General features: G+C 57.8%; 1 protein-coding gene across 3 annotated transcripts; it reads left to right on the plus strand.

Annotated features, from left to right (window-relative positions):
* Positions 1-87: 87 nt before the first annotated feature.
* On the plus strand, positions 88-19581 carry COPS7B (COP9 signalosome subunit 7B). 3 transcript variants are annotated; one of them, XM_056121652.1, is made up of 8 exons: positions 130-215; positions 690-767; positions 7211-7388; positions 10081-10156; positions 12760-12848; positions 14631-14833; positions 15962-16067; positions 19246-19581. In XM_056121652.1, the coding sequence occupies exons 3-8, from the start codon at positions 7227-7229 to the stop codon at positions 19399-19401; spliced, it is 792 nt and encodes a 263-aa protein (XP_055977627.1). In that variant the 5' UTR covers positions 130-215; positions 690-767; positions 7211-7226; the 3' UTR covers positions 19402-19581. The 3 variants fall into 3 exon arrangements, with proteins under 3 accessions (XP_055977645.1, XP_055977627.1, XP_055977635.1); XM_056121670.1 differs by lacking the exon at positions 690-767 and having other exon boundaries at positions 88-215; XM_056121660.1 differs by lacking the exons at positions 130-215; positions 690-767 and adding an exon at positions 4626-4739.
* The last annotated feature ends 3873 nt before the right edge of the window (positions 19582-23454 follow it).

A 23454-nucleotide genomic window follows, 5' to 3' on the forward strand; every position in this document is an offset into this window, starting at 1 on the left:
CCGTCCCCCGGGAACCACAGATCCCGGCGCGCACCAGAAACCCGTGGACTACAAATCCCAATGTTCCTGCTCACTAGTCCCCAGTAACTTAGACTTCGGGGTGCGCAAATTCGTACACCCGACTGCGGCTCTGGCGGTTGTCGCCGTCCCGCGACCTGAAACCCGACGGGAAGCCCCTCTTCAACCCTCCAAGGAAGATGACAACCCACAGAGAGGTAATTTCTGTTTACCAGGAACTCCGAAATCGCCCGCAAATCATGGTAGGCTGCCAGCAACAAGCGAAAAGCGTTGATGAAATCATGAAAATAATGTCACCAAATTAGCTACCGTCCTCATTTGTTAGCCTGGGGCGGCTTGCATGCGTTTGGGTTTTTGTTTTTTTTTTTTAGGAATTTCTGGGAGTGCTGTTGAGTTGGACTAGGAAGAGAATTCGATTTGTGGATTTGGAATGTCCATAGAGGAAAGTAGAGAATTGGCTAATCCAACCCTGTTCTGCCTAAGGAGGAGACTGAGAACCCACGGAGGTCGGGGATTATCTACGGGTCACAGCAAGTTGGGGCAGAGTTAGAATTGGGCGCTGATTCCCTTTCCCACCCGCAGTTGGGGCTCACTGGAATCCATCAAGGGGGCGATGTTTTTAGCAGCTCAGGAGATTGTCAGTCTCCTTGGTGAAGGCTTTTTTCATCTAGGTCAACACGCCCAGGTCAAGCATTTGGTGCATTTCCTGCAAGTGGAGGAGTGTAATGTTTATTCCTTACATCTGTAAGGTAGGACGTGGTGTTTGATTTGTTCTTTGTTGCTCACTGTGACACAGTGACGTTTCATGTGATCTCGGGAAGTGGGTAGAATCGTAGCTTAAATCCAGATCTCTGGATCGCTGCCTTTCCTGCCCTGTCCCCCCTTTTACTCACTTGGCCCCCCACCCAGTTTTCCCCTTCAATGTTATTCAGCAATTAGCAGGATTCAGCTGTTCGTTATTTTTGCCAGGAGCTCTGTGGGTAAAAGGCAAGATCAGGGCCGAAGGAAGATAACCATCTAGTTAGGGAGATGAGGCTGCACTGGCCTGTGGTAAGGGGTGGGGAAAAAATGACATCAGCATGTTCTTTGATGGGTAGATTTAAGCCAGATGCAGCTCCTGATAGAGAGGGCAGTTAGATGTAGGATTGTTTTATTTGGTTTTGGTTTTTGGGCCATACCCAAGGGTGCAGCGTAGGGTTGGGGGTTACTCCTGGCTCTGTACTCCAGAATTCAACTGGAGTCAGTTTCATGCAATGTTAGTGCCTTACCTCTATACTGTGTCTCCAGTCCCAGGATTGTTTTCTTTTTAAAATTTGGTTACTGGGTAAATATGCTTACAAGAAGCACATTTTTTCCCCCTTTTATTTGGGTCACACCTGGCTGTGCCCAGGGGTTACTCCTGGCTCTGCACTCAGGAATTACTCCTGGTGGTGCTGGGGACTATATGGGATGCCAGGGATTGAACCCGGGTCGGTCAAGTGACAAAGCAAGTGCTCTACCCACTGTACTATTGCTCCAGTCCCAGTGGTGAGTGTTGCTGCATATTTCTTTCCGTGAACTTGTCGCATCTGTTTTAGAAGAGGAGTTGCCGTCTGGTGTGCATTTGATCAGCAGTAGGGGATAATGCCAGGGCTCCGAGATGGCTGTGCCAATTTTCACCTTTACAGCATACTCAGTCTTTTTCATTTTAGCCATTGTGCGTTTTCCTGTTCTAGTTTTATTCCCCCCCTCTTCTTAGTTTCATGACTGTGATATGTTTTAGGGGTACAGTTTCATACCTCTTCGAAGTTGGAAGCTTTCAGTAGGAACATTGGCCTATGTAGCCATTTTCTGGGGTTCCTACCTGGTGTGTAGTTTCCAAGACCCTCGCTGACATGAGTCCAGGTCTAAAGGCCTCATTTATGGCCCCTGAGCTCAGGTTCCCGCCATTCTGGGTTTTATTTATGCATCAGCACATGCTGTGGTGCTGGTGTCCGACTTTCTCTTCTTCCTCTTACCTAGAAGATGCTTGTTTTTTCTTTCCTGATCTACTTTGGCTTCTGCTTCCAACACATTGCCATCTCTTTCCTAGCATTTAATACGCAAGAATCTCGTGTGTGTGTGTGTGTGTGTGTGTGTGTGTGTGTGTTTTGGGGCCACACCCAGAGGTGCTCAGGGCTTACTCCTGACTCTGTGCTCAGGGATCATTCTTGGTGGGCTTGGAGCCATATGGGATGCCAGGGATCGAACCTGGGTTGGTCGCATGCAAGGCAAGTGCCCTACCTCCTATACTATCTCTCCAGTTCCAGGAACCTCACTTTTGTGAGGACATAATATGTGATTTAAAAAAAAAAAACACCCTTCTCTTTCTGTTGGTCTTGGAAATTACACACACTTGGTTGTGGTGTTTCCCGGGGTCACACAGTTGTGGATTGAGCTGGAATCATGAGCAACTATGCTGTAGTGAATGTGCTTGGTATTCGGGGCAGTGCCAGGGATCAGATTCTTGGCCTTGTGCCTATTAGGTACTCACTCTACCAAGGGCCATCCCTGGCTTGCTGAAGAAAATTTTTGTTGTTGTTTTAGAAGCCGCCTGACTGCTCAAGGCTCATGCCTGGTTTTGCTCTCAGGGTGCCTGCTGGGCAGGGCTGGGGGGATTTTATGTGATGCTGGAGATCAAATCTGGGTCGGCTGGGTGCAAGGGAGAGGCAGGTGCCTTCTCCGCTGTCTTTTCTGTTCTGCCCCTAAAGAAATTTTTGGGGGAGTGTTTGCACCACTCCTGCCTATGATTGGAGTCACTCTGGGCAGTGCGAAGCAGGACCACGTGGTACTGGGGATTAAACTTGGGCCTCCTGTATTGCGTTTAATTCATTGTGCTCTCTCCAGCCCAGACAGATTTTAAACTAATGAATGGGTTGGTTAGTCTGATTTCTACATTCTTAGGCACAAAAAGCAAATAGGACTCTTTCCCTGGCCTTCAAGAGCGGCAAAATATTTTATTATTTTGTTTTATTTTTGGGTCACACCCAGAAGTGCTCAGGGGTTACTCCTGGCTCAGCACTCAGGAATGATTCCTGGCGGTGCTTGGGGGATCCTATGGGATGCTGGGAATCGAACCCGGGTTGGCTACGCGCAAGGCAAACGCCCTACCTGCTGTGCTATTGCTCTAACGCCTGCAAAATATTTTAAAGGGATCAATTTCCTAGCTGTCTTACAGGGTGAAAAGTACTAAAACCAACACCACCAATGTCATTTGGTCATAGAACCATTATTGGCTCCCCACTTATTTAAAAAACAAACAAATGAATAAAACAACAAAACCTTTTGTATAAGACCAGCGGTGACACAGGGAAACTTTGGTAGTGGAGTGTGCGGGTAATTTTGAACATTGGTACCATAAGCTTAAACTCTCTTGTAACTTCCTAAACAATATTTAAAACAATGGCAAAAAACTTGGGCCCGAGGGATCCCAGTGGGGAAGGCCTTTGCCTTGCACTGGACAGACCAGGTTTCAACTCTCAGCGCCGCATATGGCCATCTGAGCACTAACAGGAGTGTTCTGTGAGCAGAGAGCCAGAAATAACATCTGAACACTACTGGGTGTGGCCGAGACACATTTTTTCTCTTTATAAAGGAAAAAAACAAAAAAAGAAGAACAAGAGTAGAGGCTGGAGAGGGTCAGATCCTTGGCCTTGCTAACAGTTGACCCAGGTTTGATCCTGGGTATAGCATATGGTCGCTGAGCCCCACCAGTCCTGAGGAGCACTGCCAGGCGTGGCCCCCAAACCCAAACAAATACAAGAACAACAACCTTCCCTCCAGCCCCAAAACTTGTAAATAGAAACCAAAAACGGGGTATTTGGCTTCAGAGAGCCTGGGTTCCCAAGTGGATTCTGCTTTTTTGGGGTAGAGTGAATCCACCTGGAAATAATGTTACAGGCCATTGACTTATCATGAGGAACCCCCAGGACGGTGGGAAGCGCCTGGTGTGGGTCAAATGCTCAATATGAAGTAGTCCTGGGGCTGGAATGAGATAGCACAGCGGGTAGGGCGTTTGTCTTGCACGCGGCCAACCCGGGTTCCATTCCCAGCATCCCATAGGGTCCCCTGAGCTACCGCCAGGAGTGATTCCTGAGTGCAGAGCCAGGAGTAACCCCTGTGCATCGCCAGGTGTGACCCAAAAGCAAAAAAATAAGTAAAAATATAAAGTATCCCATAGGGTCTGAGCGATAGTACAGTCGGTAGGGGGGGTTTGCCTTGCATGCGAGGCATGCCTCCCCGAGTTCAATCCCCGGCATCCCATATGGTCCCCCGCGAGCACCACCAGGAGTAACCCCCAGCATCGCTGGGTATGACCCAAAAAAGAAAAAAAAGTAGTTCATAGGCAGGCGCTGTCCCCAGGTCGCCTCCGTGGCCAGAGGGAGCCACAGGATGCCGCTCGGTCCAGGGGTGGACTTCGGCCCGGGATGACGGCGAGGGAGCGGCCCGGGGTACCGCCGGCGCCCGCACAGCGCGTTGCGGGTCCCCGGGGCGCCTCCCGGCAGGGCCTCCTCGGCGGGGGAACCTCGAGCGGGCGGAACCCGAGCGCGGCGGCGGGCGCTTCCGGGGGAGCGGCGGGGGCGCGGGCCGGCGGAGGCAGAAAAGCGGCGGACGCCGGGCCGATCATGGACGCCTGACACCCTGCGGGCAGCGCCGGGAGGCCGAGCCAGCGACGCCCGGGGACGGAGAGGCGACGGGGACAGGTAGGGGCTGGCGCCAGGGCGGGCCCCGCGGGCTCCGGCCGGCCCGATCCGTCCCGGCCCGGTCCGACCGTCCGGCCGCCGCCCGCGGCCCGGCCCGAGCTCGGCCGGCCACGCCGCCCCGCCCCCGCCGGCAGCCGCCGCCGCCGCCGCCGCTGGCCCCGACGTCCACCCGGGCCCGCGGCCGGCGACGATCGCGCGCGCCTTCCCGCTCGCCCCCACGCCCCTGGCCGCCGCGTGGGCCCGGGTTCGTTTTCGATTCGGTTGCATTGAAATTGGGCCCCGCGCGGCGAGCCCCCTCCGGACCGGGTCCCGGCGGCCCCTTGTCGCGAGTGTCCGCCGGGGGCGGATCTCATCCCTCGGCTGCCCAGGACCCCTGCGTCCTCCCTCCCGCCTCCCACCCGGCCGCCCCCTCCCCCCGGCGCGACCCTTGGTTCCGTGGCGGCCCACGGGACCTGTTTGCAGCCGAGACCCTCGCGGTTTCTCCCGTGCTCCGAACCGCCCTCCCGGGCGCGGGTCTCCGCATGCAGCGGCACCTGCGCCCGATGCCTTGGCTCGGAATCGCGCTCCGCTTCTCTCTACCTCGCCCCGATTGATTTATGGGGGAGGGGGGTGTGTGGGGAGTGGGTGTGTATGGGGGGGGCTGGGTCACATCCAGCGGTGCTCAGGGATCACGCCTGCCAGTGCTCGAGGAGACAGTCAGCGGTGTCAGGGAGCTAACCCGGGTCCCTACAAAAGCATCTGGCGCACTGCTATTCTGCCCCTTTGCCCCGATGCTCATCATCCTTGGAGAAGGAGTTTCCCCTTAGGACCCCCGCGGATGTTCACAATGCAAGGGCAAGGGCGCTCTGGGCCTGCTGTCTGGGGCTGGCTCCCGGACCCCTGCTCAGCTTGGGTTTTTTTTTGTTTGTTTGTTTGTTTGCTTGTTTATGGTTCTGGGCCACACCTCCTGATGCTTAGCCGTTACTCCCGGCAGTGCTCAGGGCCTGATCATATCCGGGATGCCCAGGGACCTACCCTATGGGATGCTGGGGATCAAAACCTGGTCCGCCAAGTGCAAGGCCGTTGCCCTCCCTGCTCTTGGCCACACCGATATCTTTGTTGTGTGCTGGAGATGTCCTGTTTGGTCGTCTCACCTGTCAGTAGGACGCCTGATCAAGGGATTTCCCTCTGAACTCCCTCGGGCAGCAGGTGTCTGAGTTTGAATATGGGTTGCTGCTAGTGTTTCCACATGGTTCTCCCTCTTTTTTTTTTTCCCAGCCTGAATGACTTCTTTGATTAAGTGAGGCCCCTGTCTTTGTCTGCTTTTTGTTTTGGTTGTCTGTCTCTGCTGGGGTGAGATTCGCTGCGGTGACTACCTGGGCTGCCTCAGTGGAAGTCTGTGGATAGGCACATTGTTTCTTTTCTGCCAGTGCCCAGGGGCTATTCTGGGGTGCTGCTGGGGGGCCTACCATGCTGGGGATTGACCCCCTGTCTCCGGCATGCAGAGCCTGCGCTCAGCCTACGGCATTATCTCTCTGACCTAATATCTACTTCTGAACTAGAGTTTCAAGTAGGTGGGTTTATTTACTTTTTTTTTGGTTTTGGGGCCACACCCAGTGATGCTCAATGCATACTCCTTTTTCTTTGTTCAGGAATCCTGCAGGCAGGGTTCAGGGGGGCCATATGAGGTACCAGGGAGTGAACCTGGGTTGTCCACATGCAAGACAAGCACAGAACCCACTGTGCTATCACTCTGGCCCCCTAGAATAGGTGGATTTAAAGCAGCTCGTGAGAAACTCATGGTGTGTTTCTTTATGCCGAGGTGAGGTTTTAGAACTGAGAAGGTTCTCCTATGTGAGAGGGCCAGATGGACCCGAACTCGGTTTATTCATTGTGTTTCAGACCTCACTTGAAGGACAACACTCTTTCTACTCTGGAAGTCTGTGGATAGGCACATTGTTTCTTTTCTGCCAGTGCCCAGGGGCTATTTGACACACAAACTGGTCACAAACTGAATTCCAGCACATTTTTGTTACAAAGTTAAAACTTAAGTGCCTGGGGCCTGCCAGGTGGCACGTGGCTTCTGTGAGGTCCAGAGCTTGATCGCTGGGCCACAATGCACACTCCTTCCTGCCCTACACCGGCAGCCGAAGCCCTGGCGAGTTGCTCCTTTCTTCAGTGTGATGGAAGGTTTTCCTCTTTCCCCTTTGTTATCTGGGGAATTTACTAAGATATGTCTTGGGTTGCTCATGCTGAGTTGTTTTTCTCAGTAGTGGTGTGTGAAAGAGCCACTTCGTTGAGGAGTGAAGGAGCTGGAGCTTCTCTCAAGAGCTGCTCTTCCAAACACTGGGTCCTGGCACTGAACCACTAGGCTGAATCTCTCTGGGAGCGGCCCCTGTAAAATGAACAAGATTCTGATACCTGATCAGCACCAAGTAAGCATCGGTGTTGCAAGGGAGAAGGCTGCATTAAATGCTTTTTCTTTTGAACAGATCTCAAGGCCAGAGAATGGCAGGGGAACAGAAACCCTCAAGTAACCTCCTGGAACAGTTTATTCTACTCGCCAAAGGTACCAGTGGTTCGGCGCTCACCGCTCTCATAAGCCAAGTCCTGGAGGCGCCCGGCGTGTATGTTTTCGGAGAGCTGCTGGAACTGGCCAACGTGCAGGAGGTGAGAGCGCTTCTAAGGAGCTTCTCTGTCGTCTCACTTCCAAAGCTTCTGTGATTCTCTGGATTACCAAGGAATTTCAGGGTCCTCGGGCTGTGGGCCCGTGAGCATCCTCTTGTTGAAAGGATGGAGATTGGTGGGCCGGAGGGGAGAGCAAGGATGAAGCCCGGGGCTTTGTCTCGGCAGTATTTTCATCCAGTTGTGGGAGGAAGGTGAGGGTGGGGATGGGGTGGGGAGATACTGATTCTGGTGCTAATAATTTGAAAGAGGGGAAATCTAGGTGAAGCTGATAAGCTTCAACCTAATATTTAACCAGTTGTTGGTGAGACCTGGGGTATCTGGTTTGAGTGGTTGGACCCTCCTGGGAAGGCCTGGTGAAGTGTGATTAGACCTGTCATGTAGACTATGTCTCTTGATTCTTGCGCTCCCCCTTGGAGAGCTTGGTATTTATTGGTTGATTTTATGCTTTTTATCTTGGAGGACTTTGGACACTTTCCCCACGTATTAGTACTTTTGTGTTGATTGATGGCAAGTCTGATGACATCTCTGGGAGTTGAGCTCAGGAGTTCCTGGGGGTCGACTTCTGGACACTCAGCTTTCCCCGACCGCCTGAGCTGGTGCTGGTCCACGTGGGGTTTGACTCTGCAGGGCCACCGTGGGCCGACCTGGGTGGTCCCAGTCGCTCCTGTGTGCCACAGGCCTGTTGGTGTTGGTTGACGTTTGTCGGAGGTGGCCGACTCTTTGTGGGCCGCTGCTTGGCTTCAGGTCACTTGACCGCCTCTCGGCTTCTGCTGGGGCTGCCAGCCTGTTGGAGCACTCACTGCCCATCATCTGCTCACTCCTCTTGGTCCGGAACCCACCCGTTCCGTGACAGCCACTGGAGGTCTGCGGGCCTTCTGTGGAGGCAGAAAGAGCACTTCTGTTGTTCAGGCCTGATTCTTGTTGGTTTCCTGTCAGTGCTGTAGCCTGTGTGCTCCCTGCCTGTGAGGGCTGTTGTTCATCCTCTTGTCTTGGCACTTTTTGTTTGTGTTTGGGCCACATCCAACTGTGCCCAGGGCTTGCTCTCTGCTCCGGGGTCATTCCTGGCAGGCACCGGGGACCATCTGGGGCGCCAGGGCTCGAACCTGGGTCGACTGCATTCAAAGGCAGTGCCCTCCCTGCTGTCCTGTCAAGCCCTCAGCAGCCTGTGGCACAGTGGCTTTCCCTAGAACCTAACTCACTGAGGTTGGGAGACAAAAACAGTTTTAGAAAACTTGGCTCATGAAACAGTGGACTTTTACTTTTTAGAGCAGTTTCAAATTCACAGCAAACGTGGGACCAGAGACAGTGCTGCTACGCCCCTTGCCTCACAGCTGCCCCCTCTCCTGCGTGCTCCTCTCATCAGCATCAGTGACCCCTTCCACCATGGACCTCTGTAGACACGTTGCCCAAGAGCACAGCTTGCCCTCGGCGTGTTCGTTCTGTGGGGTTGGACAAGTGTAGAATGAACTGCATCTATCGTCACGTGGTCTCTCTGCTCGGCTTCTCCCGGTTCCTTCCCTTCGATGGCCGGCAGCTGGGGACCTCTTGACACTGCTAGTTTGGACCTGCCCGCGGGGCCGTGTGGTCGGAATTCGCAGGTCTCCCTGCGGACTGACTCTTCTTTCGCCTGAGGTTGTGCATTTCATTCTTCTCCAGGTCTTTTCCTGGCTTGGTAGGGCGTTGTTTTTCATCAGTAGTAGTTACATCTGACTCGGGGCCCAGGGGTGGATGATGGTGAGAGTCGGGGAGAGCAGCCGGGGCGGGTGTCAGCCAGGGAGGAGGTGGTCCAGCGCTGCGAGTTTCACAGTTGTCCGGAGAAAAGGGCGAGACCGGACGGTCTCTTCCTCCTCGGATTCAGAACCCGAGGTTCCTGGACCCCGGAGAAGGGAGTGTGGGGGCTGAGCGCCAGAGTGCCCCAGGGGTGCTGCGGAAGTCACCTTGCTCCCCTCGCTGTGCTCTCTGCCGTGTGTGGGGATGGGCTAGTTGCCTTTCACTGGTGGCAGTCAGGGAGTTAGGTACTTGGAACTTGTTTTCAAGGTGCTAAAAGGGGATTCTGGTGACTCCTGGTGTCCCCCACGCTCCACCTTTGGGTTTCTGTGTCGTGTCCGCTGAGTGTGGGGAAGCTGGAAGGGGGGAGGGGAGGAAGCGAGAGAATCAGCCCTTGTGGGCTTCGGGAGAGCAGGCGGGGCCCGTTCCCCTTCCCTGAGGCAGTGCTGTCCGTGCAGTGAGGCCTCGACCTTTGCAGGTTCTATTTGGGGCCGTGAGGTCACGGCCTCCTGTCCTGCCGGGCTGCTCCGTGCTGACCTCAGCATTCCCCCAGGCTGCGTGTTGGGCCGAAACCTGAGCCCTGGCTGGCCAGTACCTGGGCCAGCTATTCAGACAAGGTTGCCTGAGTGTCTCTGGGTGGTAGGGCTCCGAGAAAGCCACTCGGCTTTGGCTCTCTGCCGTTCCACGTGTCTGGGGGAAGCGTAGTTCTTCAGTCTGCTCTGTGGCTCGGAGACCAGGGATTCCCGAGACAATTCAGCTTGGCGCCTTAATAATCATCTGTTTTTTCCCAACACTCAGAAATCTGGAAGGGGTCTCGGGGACCAGCTGACACGGCGGCGTAGGGCCCGGCCAGCCCGGCCCCGCTGAGCTGCAGCCTGGCCTCTGACCTGGTGCTTTGTCCCCTCAGCTTGCGGAAGGCGCGAACGCTGCTTATTTGCAGCTGCTGAACCTGTTTGCCTACGGGACATACCCAGACTACATAGGTGAGTTGGTTGAGATCCCCCCAAACCTTACTTTCTCAGAACCCCTTTTCTTGCTGCTGCTGTTCATGGTTTGGGCACTGAGCTCAGGACCCCGAGCACACATGCACACCCCCTGCTCTCTGGGCTGCGACCCGTCCACAAGGACTGTCTTGCTTGGGTCACTGTTGGGGTGTTTCCTCCTCGCGGCCCACTGAGGCTGGGGGTAGAAGCATGGGGCAGAGCGCTGCGTGTCTGGCGGCTGCTCTGCTCACTGCCCTCTCTGACCCCCGTGGGCTGCTCTCTTCCCCGAGGACACCCTGGGGTCACGTTGGTGCTTGCCCGTAAGTGTAGCCCTGCTGTGTTTTCTTGAGGGTGCTTGGAGAGCAGCGGAAGATTCCTGACACATAAAACTACCCATCTATAAAGTGCTCAAGTGTTTTCGGCATCACAGTCCTCACTGTGGAAAGCATTTGGAATATGGGGAAGTCACGCGTGGCCTCGCGTCCTGCTGTCTGCTCCTGCTTGTGATTGTGTAACGCACACGGCTTTGTAGTTTGGCCTCTATGCGTATTTTACGGGCATTCCCCTATGTTTTGAGTCTTGTTTTCGGAGGGGGCTGGCATACCTGGCTGCGCAGGGCTTCCTGCTGGCTCTCTGCTGAGGGATTGTTCCAGGCAGTGCTTGGGTGGCCATAGGTACCGCCAGGGCTGGAACTGGCTTGGCCACGTGCAAGCTCCCGAGTCCCTGTCCTGGCCTTGTGCCTCCCCGTCTTTTTTATTATTATTATTATTATTATTATTGTTTTCTTCTTGGGTCACACCCGGCGATGCACAGGGGTTACTTCTGACTCTGCACTCAGGAATTACTCCTGGCGGTGCTCAGGGAACCATATGGGATCCTGGGAATCGAACCCGGGTTGGCCGCGTGCAAGGCAAATGCCCTACCTGCTGTGCTATCGCTCCAGCCCCCCAGTCTTTATTATTGTTAACATTCTGTTTTCTGATAGACCGTAGGCAATGTAGCACACTTTCACGTAAAAGTTGAAATAGACCGTGGTGACCTAGCCCACTCATGTAAGTCAGGATAGACCGTAGGCGACCTAGTGCATTCACGTAAGTCAGCGCAGGCAGCTTTGATGTGCCTCTTGATTATCAGGAGGCAGGTTCGTTCCCGGCCTCAAAACAGGCTTCCTCGCACCCCAGCGATTTTTGTGGGTGCGCCCAGTCATGTCCAGGATGTCACCGCAGCCTGGTGTGTGTTAGTGGTGGCTTGGGGTCCCTCCTCACTGCTCCCAGCTGCCTCCTCTGGCCACATCTCCTCTCTGCGGCGCTCATACTGGACCGTTTGCTGTTGGCCAGTGTCCCTCAGTGGGGTTTTGCTCCCCGAGCACGTCCTGTGCTCCAGCTCTGCAGAGGTGGCGTCCTGCGCACACGCCGCCCCTGTATTGCAGCTCCGCTTCCTGTGGCTCTTTGTGCGATGAATAACCCCGGTCAGAGGGGGCTGGAGCGATAGGGCATTTGCCTTGCACGCAGCCCGTGACGGCCCAGCAGATTGCCTTCGCTGAGCACAGGCCCTGTGCAGTGAGTAGGGCGTTTGCCTTGCACGCGGCTGACCCGGGTTCAATTCCCAGCATCCCATATGGTCTCCTGAGTACTGTCATGAGTAATTCCTGAGTGCAGAGCCAGGAGTGACTCTGGTGCATCGCCGGGTATGAAAGCAAAAAAAAAAAAAAAAAACCAAAAGACAAAAACCAGAAAAATCCTATAGTGTCCCCGCCCTATACTGCTGGGCTTGCTGCTTCAGAGTCTAGAATCGGGGGCCTTGACTGAGAGGACAGAAATAAAGGGACATGGAACACCCTCAAGGTAGGTGGGCCATGCCTGTAGTCACGCATGATACTTTGCAGCAAAATGTGTGAATGTTCCCAGTCAGGAGAGTCAGAGGACCGGCCTTCATGCTCAGCGGGTATTGCACATGCATGTGCATGTGTATGCGTGCCCATGTGCGTTTGCGTGTGTGCTGGTGCTCACTGTGCCAGCGCTGAAGCAGGTGTCCTCAGCGGCGGCCGTTCTCGGCACCCAGACCCTCCTCGAGCCTCCCCCAGCTCCTCTTCGGTTCTGCCCTCCTGTTCCTTTTGTTCCCTTCCCTGGGACGTGTGTCTTGTGTGTGCCGACATCTGACAGACACATCTCATTGTACGACTGAGGCCATGTCTCAGGCCGTTGAGTTGCACCAGCTCAGTGGTGAGTCCCCTGGGGGCTACGGCACAGCGACCCTGACCAGGCCCCCTTTGCTTGGCCTTGATGCCCCTGTATCACTTGCGACGGTGCCTGGCACAGGGCCTGCGCTCAGGGAAGGGGTGTTCTGATGGGCTGTCATGGGCACGAGCAGCTGGCTGGGCTGCTGCAGGTCTGGCTGCCCGCCTGGCACTGGGCCACCTCACGAGCACGCGGGCTTCTCCAGGTGCCAGGAGGGCCTGTGGCTTCTGCTCGGGGACCTGCGAGTCAGGGCAGCCACGCGATGGGAGATTGGGGGAGGGGGTGGGGTTGGGGGTCTGTGCTCATTCCAGAAATAAATCCTAATTTTTCTGTGTCTTGGTTTTTTTGGTGGGTGGGGCCGAGCAGCCAACAAGGAGAGCCTTCCCGCCCTGAGCACAGCTCAGCAGAACAAGCTGAAACACCTGACCATCGTGAGCCTGGCGTCCAGGATGAAGGTACCGTCCCCAGCCCCGGCCGCGCCCCCCCCCTCCCAGCGGGCCATGGTGTGGGAGCGCCCCGTGACTCCCCGCAGCCCCAGCAGACGTGTCCGTGCATTGTTTCCTTGGCAGTGGACAAAAGAGAAAAGGCTGCCCCAGCCCATGTGTGCCCGGGCTGAGGGTGAGTCAGCCCGTCTCGGCCCTGCCTGCCGCGCGCGGGGCCTCGTGTGGGCCGACCGCTCTGCTGTGCCAAAAGGAGGCTGCTCTTGACTTCCTCTTAAAAGTTAGGTTTTTGGGGTGGCATTGGGTGGGGCCCCTCCCTGTTCTCGCCTGGTTGCCCCTCTGGCCTCTGCCCCATCCTGCAGTGTAGGCGTCAGAGCTGCTCGGGTCCATGTGACGCTGCTGGGCCCCCGAGCCGCAGGGACACCCCAGGTGTTCTGCGGGTTGTGGGGAGCACCTAGTGTCGGGGTTGGCACGAGAGGCACGTGGTCAGCCCTCCGCGGGGTCTGCCTGGCCCAGGCCGCTCTCTCAAGATGCAGTTTCTCGTGCCCTCTGCTGCTCTGTGCCCGAGGCTGTGCCGAGCAGAGGGGTGCGCACTGTGCTCGCCAGAGAGGCTGGTCAGACGCTGCTTCCCTGGGGATTTTCCCAGTGCGTTCTGCGCCTCCTAGGCCATTGACCCAGTTCATGAAACAGCCCTGAGTGCTGGCCCTACTTCATTGAGAAATCTGCAGCCTACTGTTCAGAGGCCCTGTCTAGAATGTACTAAATTGTCGGTAATGGGGCTTTTTGCCCAGTCCCAGCCCTTGAAAAAGTGGGGTTTTTTTTCATTTTTTTTTTGGGGGGGGTCTCTCACCTCTGAGCTCCAGAGGGTCTTTCTGCTTGTGGATGGCCGTTTCAGAGCTGCTGAGACCTTTGTCCCTGGTCTGAGCGCAGATATCTGATTCTTGGCCTGGCCTTTCAGATGGAAGGCCTGTTGCATTGACCCGCTCAGGGCTAACAGAGAATAGAGGCACCTTTCCCTTCCCGTTTGGAGCCTGCCAGGCCAGGCCACGGTGGCCCCTGCGGTTCAGACCTTTGTTCATAGAACGCCATCAGGAGAAAAGCTCCTCTCTCTTTTCACTGAATATCTTCCCCCATTCATTTCTGCAGACTTGGTAGCTTATGTAAATTCCCAGGACACTAGGGAGGGACATTGGAAGATTTGCAGAAAACTGGTGTTTAAATAGTCTCTTGTCTTGGACAAATGTAAAGTGTTGGCACTGCCCAATGAAGTCCGCTTGTTCGGGGAATTGACTCAGTTGCCCATCTAAGCCAGGCGCTATGGGATACCTCTGGGTTGGCAGTGCTGCCCACTGCCTGTAGGAGGCGCTGTTCCCTGTGTTTTTTTTCTAGTTCCTCTGCTGTGCCCCAGTTGAAGTGGCATCTGCAGGTTTGAACAGGCCCAGGGAGTTAGTGTTGAGTGGTGGCGCTGGGCTCGGTGAGAAAGGAGGATATTGTTCGTTTTGTTCCAAGGTGTGGGAGCCAGAACCCTCTGCGGGGCAGGCAGCCGCTTTCTGCTGTGTCTGGCATGGCTGGCGGCTGTGATGAGCTGACGCCCGGGGTAGTCTCTGGACGTCCAGAAGGGGTGGAGTGGCCTCGCCCTTCAGGGAGGGATTCGGGCTGAGAATGTGCTTCCAGGCTGGATGAAGTCTAGGTGAACGCACGCCGAGGGGTCTCTTGGCAGACCCCCAGAGCACACTTGCAGAGCCCCGAGGCGGCCGCGGAGCCCGGCTGGCACCCAGAGCGCGTCCTTCTCCGCAGTGTATCCCATACTCCGTGCTGCTGAAGGACCTGGAGATGCGGAATCTCCGGGAGCTGGAAGACCTCATCATCGAGGCCGTCTACACCGACATCATCCAGGGCAAGCTGGATCAACGGAACCAGCTGCTGGAGGTGGACTTCTGCATCGGCCGGGACATCCGGAAAAAGGATATCAATAATATTGTCAAGACTTTGCACGAATGGTGAGCTTGCGCAGGAGGGTGTCCCGCCCGGCACGCCTGCTGGCATCGGTTGGCGGTGCTCCCCCGGGAGCTGGGGCCTTGGACAGAGAGCGCCTGTGGCTCCGGCCATCCTAGTGCCCGTGTGGGGGGGACGTTCTGGTCTTTGCAGCAGGGTGTACAGTGCCCGGGTTGAAGCGACGTCTGTGGGTTTGAGCAGGCCTAGGGCGTTAGTGTTGGGCAGATGGCGCCGGGCTCTGTGAAAAAGGAGGAGGAGGTTGTTCAGTTTGTTCTAAGGAGTTGGAGCCGGGTCTCAGGACCCTCCCACAGGTGAGCCCAGCCCCAGCCTCCGACAGTGAGGGCAGAGTCAGGAGCAACTCCTGAGCACTGCCGGGTGTGCCCCTAAAACCAGTGTTCAGACTGGCTCCCCGTGTGCCTGCGTAGGGCTCTTCCTGCTGCGAGCACAGGGTCTGTGCTGGGGGGTTTGCCGAGGGCATCCTTCGCAGCAGGATGGCTGGGGCTTTTCAGACCAGATGGCTCTCTGGAGAGGAGGCCTGGGGTCAGAGGATGGCGAGGGTGGTGTTCTGGGCTGGCGCCTGCATCGGCGGTGCTGTGTAAGGATGGCGGCCAGTGTCCCCTGCCCTGGCGGCCGGAGCTGCTGGGAGATCGCAGTGTTGGTAAATCACCAGTGGGAAGTGGAGGCCAGCTGTCCCCACCATGGAAGTGGCCTGTGCCCTGCCCTCCCTGGAGGACCTGGGGTATGTCCCCAGCCGCGGCGCCCGTAGAGATCGGTGCTTCGTTTTGGTGCAGAGTCTGAATGGCAGGGCCAGGAATGCCCTGGGCCACTGAACTCTTCCCTGGCACAGTTTCTGGCTGTCCTTCTTTGTTCTTTGGTGGTACTCGGGGTTCCTGGCTCTGCACTCGGGAATTACTCTTGGGCTTGGGGGATCATATCGGATGCCCAGGATCGAGGCCCTGTGTGAGGCAAGCGTCCTGCCCGCTGTGCTACTGCTCGGGCCCCTTCGGAAGCCCTGCCTTGTGCCTTTGGCTCGTCTCGGGAAACGTGGCCTGGGAATGGACGTGCTGGGCCCCTGCGTGCTGGCATCGGCCAAGGCCTGGGAGTGGAGAGCTGAGGCCGATCTCTCCCCGCAGGTGCGACGGCTGCGAAGCGGTCCTGCTGGGCATTGAGCAGCAGGTCCTGCGCGCCAACCAGTACAAGGAGAGCCACAGCCGGACCCTGCAGCAGGTGGAGGCGGAGGTAGGACGGGCAGCCTGGCCGAGCCTGGTTTGGCTCCTGGCCTTCTTGGCTCTTTGTGACCTGGGTGTGCAGTGATGGGGCCAGCGGGTGGGAGAGCGGAGAACACTCGGTCATGATGGATCCCTGTGGGTCACTGTTGTTCCTCCGTGCTTGGCGACGGGAGCGAGGCAGAAAGTTGGGGAGTGACCAGACGCGGTGCCGTGCAGCAGGCGAGTCCGTGCTCCACGCAGTAGTGCGTGGGGGCGCTTTCTGCCCGCACAGCCCAGCAGGCCTTGCCTTTCCGTTGCTCAAGGGGTTGGACCTCAGCATTTTCACTGAGGGAACTTCGGGGGTTTCCTGTCTTTGACTTACTATGGAACTGCTGTGAGTCGGAGATTGTCCTGAGCTCACGGCACTTGCCTCACGGTGTCTGAACTGACACCGACTGTGCTTGGCACCGAGTCGAATCTGGTGTCAAGTTGGAGTGATCCGTTTCTGTGACGCAGGACCTGTGATGGGAGGCAGGCGTGAGTGGCTCTGTGAGGTGTGGACTCTCCCAGTAATACACAGCGGCACGGACCCCCAGAGGGGGCCAGGGAGGCCGCAGGTGAAAATCATGGGAGTTGGGGGGCTGCAGCATGAGACCAGGGGGCCAAGAGGTAGGACACGGTAGGGACAAGGAGAAACCATGGCCAGCAGGTTGAGAACCATGTTCTAGACAGCGACGGTGACTGGGAACAGCTAGACCAGAGAGGTCACTCAGGGGAACCCGGTTCGTATCCCTTGAGCGCCCCCCGGGGTGGCCGGTGTGAGAAGAGAGGGCGCATGACTGAGGCTGGCGCCCCGTCATGTGGTGAACGCACGGCCTCAAACTCGGGCTCCCGCATGGCGAGGCTGCTTCTGAACCCTGAGTCGCTCTTGACAGGACCTTCTTTCCTCTCCTCCTGCTGTGTTGGGACCCCCGGCCCTGGGCGTAAGCTCGCGCGCTGCCCATGGCTCCGCCTCCATTCGGCCACTCCCCGGGCTTGCTGCCTCCCTGTCCCCTGTCCTCACTTTGGGGTGTCCCTTCCCAGAGGGAATTCTTACCCCACCCCAACCCCTCTCGTTTTTTTTTGTTTTCTTTTTGCAGCTTTTTTTTTTTTATCTTTGGCCCCACCCAGTGGTGCCCAGGGCTTCCTCCTGGCGCCGCACTCAGGGATCACTCCAGGGAGTGCTCAGGGGACATTTGGGGTGCGGGGATCGACCCCGGGTCAGCCCTGGGCGAGGCAGACACCCTCCCCACTCTGCTCCAGCCCCAGCCCTCCGGGAGCAGCTTGGCTGTGGCCGCCCCTCGTGCGAAGCCGCCTCAGCCTGGGTCGCCTCGGGGTGCGTGCCGCAGAGTGACGCCTGTCCCGGGCCCATAGCAGCATCACACATGTGCCTTTGTCTCAGTTCACTTTGCACCCGTGCTCCCTGCTGTGTCCTTGCATTTGGTGCGATGGCTGACACGGAGGGCTCACCCTTGGCTCTCGCCCCCCCCGCAGGGGTGCTGAGAAGCCACGTGGGGTCGGCTGTGTGACAGCCACGGCCTCTCACTCCCATCGCCTTCCCCCTCCCTCCGCCTGGCACCCAGTGATGTTTTCATAGCTCAACAAGCATATGTGCGGGGTCGGAGCGATAGCGCAGCCCTTTCCTTGCACATAGCCGACCCAAGTTTGATCCCCAACATCCCATATGGTCCCCTCAGGCACTGCCAGGAAAGATCCCTCAGCATAGAGCCAGGAATAAGTCCTGAGCATGGCTGGGTGTGGCACAAAAAAGGGAGAAAAAGCAGATGTGTCTTTGCATTGTGTGTTTTCTTTATCTCTTGGTTTGGGTGTCTCTTGGTTTGAAGTGCTGTGTCTCCTCCTGACGTGTTTCCTTGCGCGTCCATCCTTCTCGGTCCCTCCCGTGTGTCAGAGGCAAGGTTCCCTTCCAGCTCCGTAGCTGAAACGTCGCATCTGGATCCCGGCCTTCTCTGTCCCGTCGGCCGGTGGCTGGGCGCGCAGGTGGATTCTGGCTCTGGCTGTTACGGCCAAGGCAGGAGGCAGCGTTGGGTGGGGGTGACGGGCCGCAGGTGTGGCTACCAGAGCGACCGCGTTTGTCTTTGGGGGACTCCGTACCCAGAGTGGGGTTCTGAGCCACGTGCTAGACTTTCTCTTGGATCTGGGCCGCACGCAGCGGTGCTCAGGGCTCTTGGCTCAGCCCGGACACTGCTGTCCCAGCAGCGCTGACGACCCTGAGCCGCCCCATGCACGTGGCTCCCTATCTGCAACTTCTAGTTTTGCTTTTTTTTTTTTTTTTTTTGCTTTTTGGATCACACCTGGCGATGCACAGGGGGGTTACTCCTGGCTCTGCACTCAGGAATTATCCCTGGCGGTGCTCAGGGGACCATATAGGATGCTGGGAATCAAACCCGGGTCGGCCGCGTGCAAGGCAAATGCCCTACTCGCTGTGCTATCGCTCTAGCGCTAGTTTTGCTTTTTCTGTTGTTGCTGACGATGCTCAGGGATTGTGCAGGGTTGTCCTGGTAGTGACCCCATGTGGCCCCCCGACACTGTCAGCACTGGTCCTGGTTCTGCGAACCTGGCGTGCACCCCTGAGGTCAGCCAGGGTCAGCTCCGTGCATCCTCGGGGCCTGCCCTGCCCGTTCCTGACAGACAGGCTGGAGACCTGGGGGAGGGTCTGCTTGCCTTGGGGGCCACACCTGCTGGTGCTCAGGGGATCCTCTGCTCAGGTGAACCCCTTGCCGGCGCCCCTGCCCAGCCCCACAGTCCCGAGATGGTGCGGGGACCGATCGCGTGCTGCGCGAGGACTTGGGGGTGGTTTTCTGTTGCCTCCCTCCTTTTGAGGAGCGTCTGTGTGAAGCCTTCTGAGAGGCTTGCTCCGCTAGGTCGGGTGTGCGGCCTCCGCCCACCTTGTCTTCCTGTCACTGAGGGCCGTTGTAGACATTAATTACTCACTCTGGGGATGAGTCCGACGGTGTGTGGGGCGGGGAGTGAGCCTGGGGTAGTGGGGGACAGACCCACAGAGAAGGTGGCGGCGCCCCGAGTCCCCGTCTGTCCCGAGGGGACCCGCCTACTGCAGCCCCTGCCGCACCCCTTCCTTCCCGGGCGCTGGGATGACCCCAGGCTCTGGTTTCGATGGGGAGGGCAGGGCCGCTGACTCTGTCTCCCCGCAGGTGACCAACATCAAGAAGACGCTGAAAGCCACAGCGTCGTCCTCGGCGCAGGAGATGGAGCAGCTGGCGGAGCGCGAGTGCCCCCCGCACGCCGAGCAGAGGCAGCCCACCAAGAAGATGTCCAAAGTGAAAGGTCTGGTGTCCAGCCGCCACTAGGGCCGGCACGGGCAGCTGGCGCTCAGCGGGCAGCGGCCGGGTGGGGCGGGGCCCAGGGCACGTCCCTCGGCCCCCCTCTGCGCCGCCGGGGAGCGCCAGGCCTGCCCGGCCCCTCCCAGCGCCTCGCCCTGTTGGTACTGTTCCAGAAGAACCGTTAGCCCCCCGCTCCCCATTGTCCTTCAGACTCAGGGGCTCCGCCGATGACCCCAGCAGGGCCAGACACTGCCCAGCGTCCCTCCAGGAGCTCCTGGCCCGGCCCCGGGCCGGGCCCCCTCCCGGTGTTTCTTTTGCTCATGTCATTTGGTTAGGCTGGTCACGAGCCACTCGGACCGACGGCCACAGAGGTCCTGCCCCGGCGGGAGGGGCCCGCGCCCCTCTGCGCCCCACACTCACCGCGCGGCACCCCCACCTGCCCTTTCCTGCCTTACCTGTCGGCAGCTCTGAGCGCGCCGTGGGCACCGAGGGACACCACGCTGGCCTTGTTTACGACTCCCGCGACCCCCCTCCGGCTGCCGGCACCGCGGGGCAGCCCTGCCGGCTTGGTGGTCCTGCTCTCGGCCGCGCTTTCTGCCACGCGCTCTGCCCGCACGGCCCCCCCGAATCTCTGTCCTGCGGCTGCGCCCACGGCGAGGACGGCGCCCACTGCTGCCTCGGCTCGCCACCTCCCGCCCACGCCCCGAGCTGACAACGCAGCGTCCCAGCAAGAGGAAAGGACCTGACTAGCTTTTCTGGACTTGAACAGTTTCAGGTTATATTTGATTTTTTTTTGTACAGGTTCTGATTCTAATACATTTCCACATGCCTTTTCCCCCTTTGTGTCAATATTTGTTATCGGCGAGTCGCCGGCGCGTGTGTGTTGGGAAGGGGGTTGGTGGGGGGGTTCCTTTTGTTGTTCACTGGTGAGGTGGAGGGCCTGGACTGCTAATAAAGGCCTTGGAGGGGGTAAAGCACATTTTAGAACACAAAATAAAAGTGTCGCTGTGCCGTATGTGACTGTGCAGTGCGGGCGTGCAGCGGGCGGACCGGGCGGCGGGCGGTGAGGCCTCCCGCGTGCAAGGTCCCGCGGGCGAACAGGGTCCACGCCGGCACCTTTTCTCGCTTGTTCTTTCCGTGTGGTTTTGGTTTGGGGGTCACACCGGCAATGGACGGGGATGACACCTGGCGGGGCGTGGGGGGGTCGGCCGCGTGCAGGGCCAGCCCCCTCCCCGCTGTTCTGTCGCTCAGTCCCTTTCTGTGCTGCTGCATCAAAAGCCCACTTGCCTGGCAGGCGGCTGACCCGGCTCAGTCCTCAGCACCGAGCACTGGCAGGAGTGCTCCCTGAGCACAGAGCCAGGAGTCAGCCTGGAGCAGCGCTGGTATGTCCGGGAAGCCAACACAAACCAGGGCTTCACACACATGAGGCAAGTGCCCTGAGCTCACGTGGCTCTGTGCTGCCACGCCTGCGGGAGAGCTGTCACAGCTCGTTCCCGAGCGTCTCATGACGGTAGGTGCTTCCCTAGGCGTGGGCGCCCGTCTCGCGTCTCTGTGGTGCTGGTGGGGCCACCCCCAGACCCTACCCCAAGTCCTTTCTGTGCCTAGCGGGAATCTCGTTTGGGGGATGTTTCTCAGAAGTCCTTCTGGCCTGACTGGTGTCCCCGTCTTTCTGGACCCCAGTAGGCTTTGCTGGGGGTGAGACACCAGGGACATGATCCGGACAGCACCTCGGTGGGCCTTACCGGGCTGCCTGGCACCATGGCTCCCGATGGCAGGTCCGACCCGGGACAGGGTCCTCGGCCTCCCCCATGGAGTCCCCCTAGAGGTGAAGGCTGGGCAGACCTTCCCCTTTACCACGAGCAAACAGCCGTCGCTTCTGGCACACTGAGGGTGGAGGGTGGGGGGCCTGGCCCTTGCTGTCTCCGTTCCAGGACTGTCTGTGCTCCAGGCGGCATCGGAGACCCCCAGCACAACACCCCTCTGCGTCCCACAGCCACCGACCTCTGTCTTACAAGACAGCCTGTGTGCTCACAGTTCCCTGCCTGTCTAGCTGGGGGCACTAGGATGCCTCAGTTTCCTCATGTTGGCAGGTACAGCCTTCTCCGGCAGCTCATCCGGCACTTGCTCTTCCAAAGATCCCCGTGGGAAAGGGCCTGGAAGGTGCCCCTGTTCCTCAGAGCCTGTGAAGTGGGGTGGGGCCTCACTCTCCAGCCTGGCTCCCTCGTGCTGGCCAGTCTTCCTGCAGTGCAGTGTCTAAGCCATGCCCGACACAGTTGCATTTGTTCACGCATACGGTCACTCATTCATTCATTCATTCATTCATTCCCAGGTGCCTGCAAAGTGTCCCTCTCTTCAGGAGCGCCAGGCTTCACGGAGCTTCGGTGCGACTGAGGAGAGAGACAATAAACAGTGAAAAGTGGGCGATACAAGGCTGTGACTGGGGCGAGAGGGTGGGAGGAGGGTTGCTGGGGCCTGAGCGACAGTACAGCCAGCAGGTGCTTGCCTTGCACATGGCCGACCAGGTTGGGTCCCTGGCATCCTATATGGCTCCCTAAGTACTGCCTGGAGTAACCCGTGAGAGTTGCCGGGTGTGACCCAAAAAAACACAAAATGGAAGGATTTCCAGCATGAAGACAGCCCGTCGGGAATGACTTGGAATGCAGGCCTGGTTCTAGGGGTTTTAAGGAGCAGATTTACTGTGGGACAGGGTTGGCAGGGAACAGGGACTCGGGGCAGCTTCACTCTTGGGACTGTAGTGCTGCTGTTTACTTGGAAGCCCACAGTTTAGGGTGTGTCTGGGCCCACAGTCCAGGATAACTGGCCTTCAGACTCACCGCATTAGCGCCCGGGCCTTGCTTTGGGGGCCATGTGGAGCTTCTGGGCACCAGGGAACTGGGACTAGGCCCAGGGCAGAGCCTCAGCCACGTGCCCCTTGTTTTACAGTTTGGTGCCGATGGGGTGATTTGGCCAGTGTGGACCCTGGCCACTGTGCTTCCCAAAGCCCCCTCCCCCACCCAGTACCTTCCTGTAACCCGAGTCTGGGACCAGCTTGAGAGCACGTGAGAAAGCCCACTGCAGGGTCTGTCCCCAAGCTCCCTTAGAACAGCCCCCACGAGCCACAGGCTGTGGGCCACGCAGAGGCTGCTGCTGTCCGCGCACTCCCCGGCTGCCACAGGCAGAGTACGGTTCTGTCTCGAGATGAATGCTTGGTTGGCTTCTGGAGAGCAAGCAGGGCTGAGAACGGGAAAGGGATTTTGTTTGGGGGCCATTTCTGGCAGTGCCCAGAGGCTGCTCTGAGCTTGGGGTCATTCCTGGTGGTGGCTGGGGCGGGGGGGGGGGGGGTGCGTACAGCGCCAGGTGTGGAACTAAGCCCCCTGCATGCCAAGGACATTCTCAGGCCATCAGTGCCCTCAGGGGCCCTGGACAGGTGCTTGTGTTTCTTCTAGTTGTTTGCTAATCTCTTTTGGAATAATTTCTGGGGATAATGTGTTTGGGATTCATAGTTGTTAGAATTTTTTTGTTTGTTTGTTTGGTTTTGGGGCCACACCTGGTGGTGCTCAGGGGCTAGTCCTGGCTCTGCACTCAGGATTGCTCCTGGCGGGCTTGAGAGACCCTATGGGATGCCTGGGATCGAACCGGTGTGCAAGGCAACACTGTACTATCGCCCCGGTGTTGTTGGAATTTTAAGGGCATTGGAACCTGGAGCCAAAGGACTCCCCCAGAGTGTCTTGCTGATTTTCACCTACCCCAGACCTTCACAGCGGGGCATGGGGTGCCCGGACCTGAGTTGGGCCTGCGCAGAGTGGGAGCCTGCGATGCGCTGTGTCTCCACAGCCTGGACAGCAGGGGGCGCTGCATCCCCTTGTATTCTCACCCCTCTGGTTGCGGAGGAACGGGCCCTTCTCATGCTTGTTTAATCGCCGGGAGGCGAGCATTTTCACGTGCTGTTTTATTCCCTTGCATTTCTTTTGTGAATTTCTTCACATTTCTTGCATTTCCCTTTGGGGTGGTTGCTTTTATTTTTCCCCAGTGGATTTCTACGTGCTACCTGGAAACCACCAGCAGAGGGCAGCAGTGCAT

Source organism: Sorex fumeus, unplaced genomic scaffold (assembly GCF_029834395.1).
Source record: "Sorex fumeus unplaced genomic scaffold, SorFum_2.1 ptg000005l, whole genome shotgun sequence".
Taxonomy (NCBI): Eukaryota; Metazoa; Chordata; class Mammalia; order Eulipotyphla; family Soricidae; genus Sorex; species Sorex fumeus.

Excerpts from the sequence above, each read along its gene's own strand:
- COPS7B (XM_056121670.1), top strand. The coding sequence starts at position 7,227 with ATGGCAGGGGAACAGAAACCCTCAAGTAACCTCCTGGAACAGTTTATT. Across the intron at positions 7,389-10,080 it reads AACTGGCCAACGTGCAGGAG|CTTGCGGAAGGCGCGAACGC; the intron begins GTGAGAGCGCTT and ends TTGTCCCCTCAG. Across the intron at positions 10,157-12,759 it reads GACATACCCAGACTACATAG|CCAACAAGGAGAGCCTTCCC; the intron begins GTGAGTTGGTTG and ends GGGGCCGAGCAG.